This window comes from Rhamphochromis longiceps, linkage group LG14, assembly GCF_057381845.1.
Source record: "Rhamphochromis longiceps isolate RC_006_pf linkage group LG14, R_longiceps_female_GT1.1, whole genome shotgun sequence".
Lineage (NCBI taxonomy): Eukaryota > Metazoa > Chordata > Actinopteri > Cichliformes > Cichlidae > Rhamphochromis > Rhamphochromis longiceps.
The window spans coordinates 18,811,039-18,822,589 of NC_140570.1; the positions used below are offsets into that span (position 1 = coordinate 18,811,039).

General features: G+C 38.7%; 1 protein-coding gene across 1 annotated transcript; it reads left to right on the plus strand.

The window, feature by feature from the left end:
- The first annotated feature begins 2,583 nt into the window (after positions 1–2,583).
- LOC146653911 (uncharacterized) lies at positions 2,584–7,132 on the plus strand. The gene is made up of 10 exons (XM_085379533.1): positions 2,584–2,656; positions 4,895–5,221; positions 5,396–5,500; positions 5,572–5,622; positions 5,992–6,090; positions 6,207–6,398; positions 6,487–6,534; positions 6,623–6,685; positions 6,773–6,802; positions 6,881–7,132. The coding sequence occupies exons 1-10, from the start codon at positions 2,584–2,586 to the stop codon at positions 6,937–6,939; spliced, it is 1,047 nt and encodes a 348-aa protein (XP_085235659.1). The 3' UTR covers positions 6,940–7,132.
- The last annotated feature ends 4,419 nt before the right edge of the window (positions 7,133–11,551 follow it).

Consider the following 11,551-nt stretch of genomic DNA (forward strand, 5'->3'; position numbering starts at 1 on the left):
ACTAAACAATTTGGTATAATTTGTAAGAGCTGAAAGTGGAATCAGAGAATCTCCACTTTTTCAGGTTTTTTTGGAATCAAAGTTTAGTCACTCAGCCCAATTATTTCAAGCCATACAGACCTCAACTGCTCTGGGAGTTAAAAAACAAAAACAAAAAACAAAAACAAAAAACACTAATATAAGGGTCCCCCTGTCACTGAGCTCCTAGATAGTCAGTAGCGCCTTTCCCATGACTATGACAGAACCTGTGTAACATCTCTACATTTTGTAATAGAGAACACCAAAGGAATACTAACAGAAATATCACTATCACTACATCTTAAGGATGTTCCACGACACTGTGGTGGCATCTGCTATCTCTAATGCTGTGATCTGCTAGAGTGGTGGAATGGCAGAGAGGGACAGGGGGAAACTTAAAAAACTGGTCAAGACGGGCAGCAGGTCAAGACATCAAGCAGGTTTGGGAGGACAGGATGTTGTCTAAGCTAACATCCATCATGCACAACAGCTCGTTCAGCAGGAGACTTTTACACCCACAGTGTAGGAAAGAGCGCTACCACAGGTCATTGCAGCTGTTAGAGTCTATAGCACAGTTTAACATGGTTATCCTACACATCACCTGTTTAATTGACATATCATATGTTTTTTAATTACTGCTACTCATTTGCAGCTTGTTTGTATGTCCACTGTATTTTCGCCATTTTTCCATTTTGTAGTCATAATGAGCTCTCCATCATGCAGCCCTTCAGAGATGTCAGCATTCATAGAGGAACCTTGTTTATGAAAAGCTTGAATTTGAGCTTTTACAGTAAACAGCCAGCAGGAGGCAAAACCACACCACACTGCACACTATATTATATTAAATATTACTATTATTGTACGGTCCTCCTTACAATATAAAGCACCTTGAGGCGACTGTTGTTGTGATTTGGCGCTATATAAATAAAATTGATTTGAATTTAATTGAACTGTATCTCTGAGATGCTGCTCAGCACTGTCTCAGATAAAAGATAAAAGACTAACCAAACACAAAAACTGAAGATGAAGCAGCAAGGAAGCACAATCAGGAAAGAAGCTGTAATCAAATGTCTCATTAAAATCTTTGCTTGTTTTAATATTTTTACATTACTCATTTCTGTTTTTAAACTGATGGACTTTGTCCAATTTTTTCACTCATGTGTTTTTCATACAAAGTACACATTGACTTTTTTGTTGTTTTCATAATTCCCTTTTTAATTGTAATAGTTTTTAAGTAATAGTCACCTCAAGGAACGTTAAATGATGTATGGTAAAGACCCTGCAATCACACAGGTCTCAACATATAGTTATTAAAGTCTTTCAGTATTCAATCCCTGTTTTTATTAATGAAGGTGTTACCTAAATAACAAATCATTTTGCTCCAATATTAAAAAATGTAATATCAATGCAATCACATGGACCACTGAGGTATCAAAGACTCTAAACGTGACAGTAAGCCAACTTTCCAAGGAAGATACTTTTCATACTACCATAACCATAAGCTTTGCTCTTTTGCACATCGACTATTTATTTCAGTGCAAACATAATAACACAGCTGCCAGGAACAGCAAAACATGCAAAGAACAGTGATATAATCATAGTAAACACTGAGATTGATCGTTGATACCACATGCTGACAGAAAAATAGAACATACTCAAAATTAACTGAAACACAGAGTCTTAAAAACAGCAGTAAACATTTCCTACAAGCATGCGTTGTAGAGATTTTTATGGGGTACTTGTACAATCAACTTAAATAAAGGATGTGACACCTTGACCCGTATAAAGAATTTCCCAACAGTAACCATGCGCTATCACTGAGTACTGCAGAGGTATGGTTTTGAGTGGTGGAAGTATGTGACCTTTAATATATTTGCAAGTTGCAAGGTAACAAAACCACACAAAGTATCACCACATTTGATACAGTGTAAACAAACAAACTATTATACTGTCACGTTATTACACTGTCACATTAAGACTTACATTTTGATGCTCAGTTTACTCTTGAAATATATTTTTTTGATGAAAACTAACATTTAGTCTCAATAAATGGGTGAAATCTGGATAGTATTGAAGTATTGAAGCCTTTTGATTTTTATTAAACAACTTGCTACAACACCCACAATAAACTTCAGCAGTTTGCCTAGCAACACAGCCATTGTGACTGATGTGGGTAAAATGTACTACTTGTCTTTTGATTACAGTAGCTAATGATCACTTTATGTATTCATGCGTGGCTTTCATAAGGGGGCCTCTTGCCCAGGAAATATCAGCAAGCTTCCACAGGAAGTGGTCTAAAGCAGAATGTCGCAGCAGGTGCTTTCTGCTTTCAGTCAGAAATACAATATCACTCTTTGAAGTGTAATTATCTACACATTTCAGTTAAAAATGTAGCATTACTAGCATTCAGTTAAGATCACTGATTTTTGTGCTAAACATATAACTCCCATATAAAGGTAAATATGGCAAACCATTGCTTTAAACAACTGAAACTCGTGGTCTTGTGGTTTCTTTCTGTGATAATGAATAGATTAATATAGCATTGTGCTGCTCACATTGTACGAGATGCTGAGGAAGATGCACGCTGCCAGGTGGCCGCTCCTTTTTACCTTGTGCCTCACGTGTGTGTGTTCAAATGGTAAGTTTTAAAAATATATATATCTATAGATAGATAGAAGTCGGCTAATGAAAAGTTAATGAAAAATTTCATGTATTTAGACAGTGATTTTGTAACATTCCGATTTTACTCATATTGATAGAAAAAGGCATATCACTGAATATATTTTCTAATAAAATAATTTTGTCAATATTAAGGAAACATAAACTGTAAATGATGCGAGAAAGGTTAGTTGAATGCCATATACAGATCACACAAGTTCAGTGAAAAAGTGAAGCACTGTCAGTCTTCATGCACTTTTTTGTGGTCTTCATTTGGTTTTTATCTTCATCTTAATCTGGTCTTCACAGTCAGTATACTTTCAAAAAAGTCTAAACTTGTGTGACATGAATGTACACAATGAGAGTAAGTAAGAATAAGATGTTTCTAATTAAATATAATAATCAAGTGATTTAAATGGTAAATGGACTCATTCTTATGTAGCACTTTGCTACTCTCCTGGAGCACTCAAAGCGTGTTATATGCGCTTTATTTAGGAAGAGTGAAGGTGTGAATTCAGCCTACAGGCGTGCAGTGATTAAAATGTTTGTATGATGAACTCCAGCCAGGCTGCACAAAAGAGCACAGAGGGGAACCATCTATGCCTCGTTTTTGGTGACAGTGATCTAAATGAATCTGTACTAATTGATGGAGGTGTGAGCTCTGAAGTAGGCAGAGGGAAACTGAAAAATAATCAGATAAATAAAAAGACTGATAAACTGCTTAAAAGACGGAATAATTATTCTCTCAGCAGGATCATGATCCATGGTGTGAGAGCTACCTTTTGATAGAATATTTTCTCACCTAATGTCTCACTTTTCAAATCAATACTGTATACTTTCACGTTTTGGTGTCTAATCCAGAGAAATGCATATTCACTCACCGGTCACCTCTTTAGATATATTATTTTTATATTGCGTTGAATCCGGGATTTGCCTTCAGAGCCGCTGTAATGATTTTGTGTCACAGATTCAACTCGTTGCTGTAAGAGTTTCCCAGATATTTCAATCCGTATTGATATGATAGCATCACACAGTTGCTGCAGATTCATCACATCCATGATGTGAATCTCCTGTTCGACCATATCCCAAAAATGCTCTAGAATAAGATCCGGTGACTACTTGACTACAGTGATTCTGTTGGAAGTAGCCATCAAATGATGGTACATAGTGGTCATAAAGGCACACTGTGGACATGGTCAGCAACAATACTCAGGTAGGCATTTATGCCATATTCTGACCCTAGCACCCAAATGTTGTGGCTGATATCAAGATTTATGAAACGTTTTTCCAAATTGCTTTCGGCCAATTTTGGTGACCCTGTGTGACTTTTGGCCTCAGTTTCCCATTCTTAGCTGACAAAGTGTCCCACAGTGGGGTGTGGCCCACAGGAAATGGTTGTGTGGAAAAATCACAATATATCAGCATTTTGTTCTGAAATACTCAGAACAGCTCCTCTGACACCAACAACAATGTCACATTCAAAGTCACTTACATCACCTTTCTACCCTATTTTGATACTCAGTTTTTTTCATTTCTAGTATCTTTATCCAATATATAACATATGATCCATCAGATAAGAAAAACCTCCCCTTCATGCACTATATTATTTTTATGTGTTTGTTTATTGTTGTACAAGTATAACATATCTTCTATAATATTCTACAATATTTATAATATAATATTATCTTCTTTAATATTTATAAGCTTTTAGATTTTTTTTTTGTCATCAGCTCTCTTCAGCTAATCTTATCGTCATCGTAAACATTGTTCGCTTTTAACTGAAATTTTTATTTTGCTGTGGTAAGACCTATTAAAAAATGTCTGTTCTCATTCCCTATATAAGCTTTTTTCAAATATCAGTCTTTCAGAGAAGACAGCAAGCACACAAAATTATGATGATAATTGATTTGATGTTACTTTGTTTCACGCTTTGTGGTTTTTGTAGCAACAGATCCTTTGCCGCTTCAGTTTTTAACTACTTTTGGTGTAACTGTACATTGGCATAAGATATGGTTACTCTGTTGAAACATTTAAAATTGCTTAAATCATTTTAACATTTTTACTATAGATCATAAATTTTTACACTAACGTAGTACCACAGGCCAGTTTTAATCAATGTGTAAGGGTTGTATAATATAGTTGTATTTATTGTGATGACTTTTTGGTCATTTGAATATGAAATAACTAAACTTGATTATATTTCATTTTTTCCTTGAAGATGAAAAATCTTGTGAGGATTCAGTTAACTTCTGTGAGAAGATCAGTAAGACCGTTTCACTTGGCTCGTCTGTGCTCCTACCATGTAACCTTCGACCAAACAGCTCCAATTGGGTGACATGGAGCCACGCTGCCACAAGGCAGGCAGAGATGGTGCAGCTTTCATCTCAAGGGCATGTTAAGTTCCTGGACCCCAGAAATGGCCGAGTCAAAGTCTTTTCAAACGAGCAAATCGACGGGAACTACTCTATTAGAATTGATGAGCTTGAAAAATCTGACCTAGGGTGTTACCGCTGTCGACGGCAGTGTGTTCAAGTCATGGAAAGTCGTAAGTGGAGTTTTATTTTAAGCTATGTTAAATATTCAATACTAAACAGCAGCCTGTAGAGTTTCTTCCTTTCCAGGGTCACAAACCTCAAGACCCATTACACGAGAAGGGACAAATGATTAAGCGACTGTTTCCTGTGACACATATTTTGTAAAACCACAACTTTTCATGCAGGTGCAAGTACCGCCGACATGTGGCCAGTCATTTACATCTGTATTGGTGTGGCTGCACTCCTTCTGATGGTTGTTGTCAGCTTCTACATCTACTGGAAATGCATAGGTGAGAACCTGACATGTCAGACACAAAGCTGAAACTGGGTGGTTTAGTAATACAGTTTGCTTCTGTTTCAGTTTGCAGTAAAAACAAAACACAGGACAGTGCCGAGATTCCCACCATTGCAGGTACAGAGTCTATGCCATATATTCATATCTGTGTTACATCCTTTGTTTGTAATTTTTTTCACTTGTTACCATATTTTACGAACACTAAAAAACTAAAAGGGAATTTAAACTGGGATTACAAAGATATGTATATATAATATATATACTAAAATATCATTGCTGTTTCACTGGAAAAAGGTAACAGACGCAGGCCGGTTTGTTGTTTCCTACATGCAGCTCAGTGTTTAACATGCTAACCTGCAGTAACTACCTGCTGGCTTCATATTTAGCAGACAAAATTTGTAAAAATTTCCCAAGACATGGAATAGCTGTCTTCCCAAAAATCTCTGAATAGACCCTTAATTTGCTCTGACAAATGTGCCACTGCAGATCCCAGTGCTCCACCTATGCCAACAATCAATGTACCAGTGGGTGTACATGTGCGTGTACAACAGGCAGCAGGAGCCTACGGTAATAATCTCGTCTACGGTGAGTTTACTCATCTTTTCTTCCCTCCTTACTTGCTAAAATACAATCAAGTAACTGTCTTCCACCTGAGAAATAATGATGAGTACGTTTTAAACAAATCTTTTTTTGAACAACAGAAAATGATAACCTGCGCCCAGCAAGTGCAGAACCCCCCAGAAATCACTATGACTCACGTGGAGCTGTGCAGTATCTGGACAGCATTCAGCCTCAACAGCCCGGTCACAGCAGCGGTGGGATTTATCCAAACGTGGATCAGTTTCACTTTGAAAGGGTGGAAAGTCAGAGAACCAGACAGAGATTTCATTTAGGTGCTTGGAAAAAAGTCACTTTACTTACGGCATTACTGGTGACTTCTAAATAACAGTGTGAAGTAACTGTCTTCTCTTACCCCATTAGAGCTTTTCAGCAGGTTACGGCAAGCAAGTCTCAGCCAGCATTATTACGGTAATCTTTAATTATATTTACATTTAAATTATTTCATTATTATGAGTTCAGTTCTGTCCGATTTTGATTCATCCATTTTATTTCACAGTTAACCAACGCGATCTCCGCAAGCAACACGCCACATCAAAGCAGGCGGTGAATCAAAAGAGAGGTAGTTTGAGTTGATGATAAATGAGGAGAATGTCTGACAATAAACACAAAACACAGATTCCTTTATTAACTCACATTTCTTTTCCAGTTGGCCGCGAGAGGAAGAAAAACAAAGACAGTGAGTGTTGACTTCATCTGTGGGCATGTTACTAATCAAATAATACTGTACACTGAACTGCTGTTTCTTCCTTTTTAGATTGTGAATACAATAACCCGATTTACAACACAAGCTCAGACCAGCTCAACCGGCTGTAGAGAATGAAGGACAGAGATTTAAACTCCTTCCACAGTGAGGATTACTGATTTGTTTATTTTATTTCTTTGAAGTGATTCGTGTCTTATTGTATTTGTTTGTAGTATCACTGCACTTACTTCACTCCCTGTACTATTCTTGTTTCTGAACTGTTGATGTTTGTATGCTCTTTTACTAAAGTTCATCATTTATGGATCTTCACATATAATATATTTGCAATCTAAATGTACACACATTCAGAGATGTGTGTTACTTAAACTTAATAAAAGAACCTGTATGTACTAAATTTGGTTTGACTTTTATCACTGCATGTTAAAGCAGTTCTACGGTGCTTTCACTGTCAGCGCTTGTACCTTCTGTCATAGTAACAATGAGATTGCATCTGAATCCCAACTTTTCATTATGTCACCAAGGATTGCTGCATCATTGTGAAAACTATTGCTAACTAAATAAAAGAGTGGCAGATCGTAGTGTTCTTTGCAAACACACACACAATCACACAAATGTTACTGCTGAGTGCCAACCAAATACCTGATCCTCTAAATCTTCCCAAAAACCGATTCTGTTCATCAGGACGTAGCATTACGCAGCAGTAGAAACACTACTACTCTATGTCTCTCATCCAAGTGACCGGACATGCCCTTTGTTTCAACAGCACACTTGTGAAGTTTGATGTAGGTCTCTTATCTGGTTACGGTGCTATTACAATCACAAACTGAAAACTAGGTTTGTGCTAGTTTTTGTCACCAGGACCACATTTTTCCATGATGTCAGCCTGTTAAACTTACAGGCTCAGTGCAAAGACACTTTAGAACGTCATATGTCAAATAGCATGCCATTAACATGACATGCTTTAGTACTGAATAAATCCCACTCTTATTTCCATAGGTAACAGAGCTATAATATACAGCGTAACACAGCTGAACAACAACACCTACAGCCACAACTCATCTAAGTTGAAAAACGAATTAATATAGTTGACACCTGGTTAATATACGAGCTCAATTCAATTTTATTCTTATGGCACCAAATCAAAACAACAGTAACCTAAAACATTTGATTTCAAATGTAAATTATTATTCCCAGATACATACTTCAGTTTGCAGCCATATGCAGCCATATGCAGTATTAAGGCTGCGTACCACACTCATATGCCGGCAGATAGAGAAATGCTTTAAGAGGAGCAGGAGCAAAAACAAGAGAGCAAGAAAAGCATTGTAGAAAACCATGCGTATGAATTCATGAGCAAGTTGGTCTTGGCAAAGCATCATCCATGTGACTTGATGGCAAAAACAAAAGCCAACACATCACAATCTGAGCAACGCAAAACAGTTGATGTGATGAAGCTAGCTGCTGCTTAAAAGAAGAGGGGAATGCCGAAAAAACCGAATGGCAGCTGATCACACCTTCTTTATTTCTGTTAGAGAAACCATAGACAAAACATTTTTACAAAGCCCATGAGAGAATTTCTCTTCCAAACCCAGGAAGCACGTAAGCACTTTCTTAGTTGGGGGGTAATGGATATTCAGTGGCAGCGTCCTTACATGACCCAACACAATGTTATTAAGTAAAGCCAGATCACAAAACCAGCAGGTGATACATTTCACATAGTTTGTACCAACAGCACAGATCGAATGGGTGATCACACTTGCTCTCAGTTTCACAGATCTGCCTTGGTGTGAAAAAGGTTTTTGCAACCCAACACGGCAGAACTTAGTTTGTGAAATGGTCTCAGCACTTTCTGTAACTTATGATTTAATGTTCCAGTTTGGTTTTGCGGACACCTGACACATATGAGAGGTTCTAAAATTAAGTGAGGTCAAAAATACTTCTAAATATAGCTGCAACTCTTACAGAGCCATGATTGATCAACGGACATCCTCAGCACTTTAGTGGGTGCAACCACCTGAACCAATCTTTAATTTTTGTTTCATGCTTCACATATAAGGATTCTGATGACAAAACTGGGATGAAGATTTCTCCTTAATCAGAAGAAAGTAAAGGCCCAGGAGAAACAGAGACGTGACCATCAGCATCTGTGTTGCTCTTACTTAACGTTCTCATCTCAAGTTGAATTTTATTTCCAACCACAACAACAGTAGTTCCTTCTACTGCTCAAAAGTTAACCTAATTTCACTAGATGCAGATGCAACAATAGCAGCCATAACCAGCAAACAAAAGCACTAACCCCAAAATGACAAAAAACAAAACAGGCCCAAAACAGCCAGAGCTCAATAACCCATACAACAACAACTCCCCACAGCACAGCCCTGTTCCTCTGCCTAACCCTAATCTAACTGACCCTCACGCTTAGTTTTCAGGTGCTACTTAAGTTGGGTACTTATGCATTTAAAACCACAAAACTGGTAAAATATAAATGGCAAAAAACTGTTGCATCCTTGAATGTGTCTCCAAGGCAACCCTTCAAACCACTTTTAACATTACACTATCAAGACCTCACAATGAAGTCAAAAGGGAATTCCCTCTCACACCTAACAGCAATTTTCTACAAACCAAGTACAAGCCTTAGCTCAAAACCAGGAAAAACCCCCGCAGAAGAGAGCTTACTGAGCAAACATGCAGCAGAACAAATCACATTCTGTTCTTCACTACAGCTGCTTCAGTTACCTCAGAACTAGAGCCCAACCGATGATCTGCTAATATATCGGTACCTGCATTTGCAGTGGCTGATAAATGAAATTGTAAGCATTTTATAAAGAAGAGCTGGACAGGCATCCTTCAAACATGAGTGTTAATTTTGTTTTGAGTTTTAGTGTCTGTGTTACAATCAGAAAGAGAGATGAAGGGAGTCTACAGGAAAGGTGGAGCTGTGATATACCAGCTCACTGGGCCAAGGTGTACCTCATGCTCATGCATGATCATCCAGTAAGCTCAGAAAACACCAAAATAGAGTTACAGAGTGCCAAGTAGTCCTAGCTACTCTAAATGTTTCTTATGTAGTGTCAATAGAATACACCGTCTTTTGGATCAAGATATCACTGGAGGAAGATGGAAATGCAAGTATTAACATTTGCATTACCTCCTCATCTTTGTAAGACTTGTCTTTAATTATCCTCTTTAACTGAAATGCTAAATTTAACAATGATTATGCAATGTATTTATATTTATGTTAAAATCATTTTTGTGCACCCCGTCAGTGGTGTTTCCATCTACAGAAGTAAATGTAATGAAAACTCTTATAAGACAAAAAAAAAAGACATAAGTTGCACATGTAAACACTTTAAAATCTATTTATTGGATTTAGACTGTCATATAATATGTGATATATTGACATCAACGTTCAACATTCTGCTAGAGGCAGCTTTTAAAAGAAAAAAAAAGGGTCCCATGATGAAGTTTACAGGGACATCAGCGCCATCTTTCTGCAGCTCATTTACAATGAAGTGTTTCTGGTGTCACTCAATCAGCCAGCGACACTGATGGAAATTAAGTACCTGAACTGTTTTGACTATTCAGTGTGCACTGTTTTAGTATTTGCAGCCTATGAAGAGATGTCCATTACTGGACATCTAATACTGGATTTTATGACAAACAACAGTAATAAAATGTCTGTAGGAAATTTTAATATATTAGATCTCAATGACATTTAAAAACAGTAATAGTACTAAAGTAAGTCATCTTAATTCCCAACATTTACTCCAGGATCAAAGAGAGAATGCAGTCACTGGACGCTAATCTCAAAACATAAATAATAACTTTTTATGTAAGAAACCTTACAATCTTTGGTGAATTAAGCAGTTTTATTATTATTATTATTATTATTATTATTATTATTATTATATAAGCATTGGGTGCATATAAGTAATGCAATAAGTCAATGACACTGACATGCCTCAACAATTTAGGCTTCTCTCACCCCCATTCTCTGCGGCCTGCTGGAGCGGGGGGGCTAGGAGGAGTTGGCCGTCCGACTGCGGTCTGGAGTGTGGGGCCTCCCTGCTGCTGCGGAGTCGGGGCGGTCTGCCTCTCCCCACCGCAGGGAAAAGGGTAACACCACCTGGGTCTGGGTGCAGTTCCCCCCTCCAGGGGCAAGGGTACCTAGACCCGGTTCGTAGAGTACGCTTGGGGAGTGTGATCGTGTGTACAGCGTCTCTTTATGTCTGTCTCCACGTTGGTTGAGTGTGGAGTAAGTGCATATGAGAGCATGAGGGTGGGAATGGATGTTTGTATCTGTGTGTGCCTGTATGTCTGTGTCTATATGTCAGGTTGGGTATCAGACGCCACCTCTCTGGGGACATCTCAGGCCCTCCAAGGTTTGGAGGCCTATCTCCACCCACCACCACTTTCCCTGCCAGTGGCGGACTCCCTCAGGTGTCGGTGCGTTGGTGGTTCTTTGTGTCTGGGGGTGGGCGTCCAGGTACACACCGGCTCACTCCTTGGCGGCCGCTTATCGGGGCCTGGAGCCTGGGGCTCGCTCGGGCCACTTCGGAGGTGGGTTGCCCCCGGCCTCTCGGCCTGGGGCTCGGTCACTCAGGCACAGCTGGCTGCCGGCGGAGCTCACGGGTGCGTCACTGCAACTCCCCCTGGCTTCTGCTCCGCGGCTGCTGAGTGAGCCCTCATCTGGGACTCTCCTCAGCTCTTACTGGGACAGTG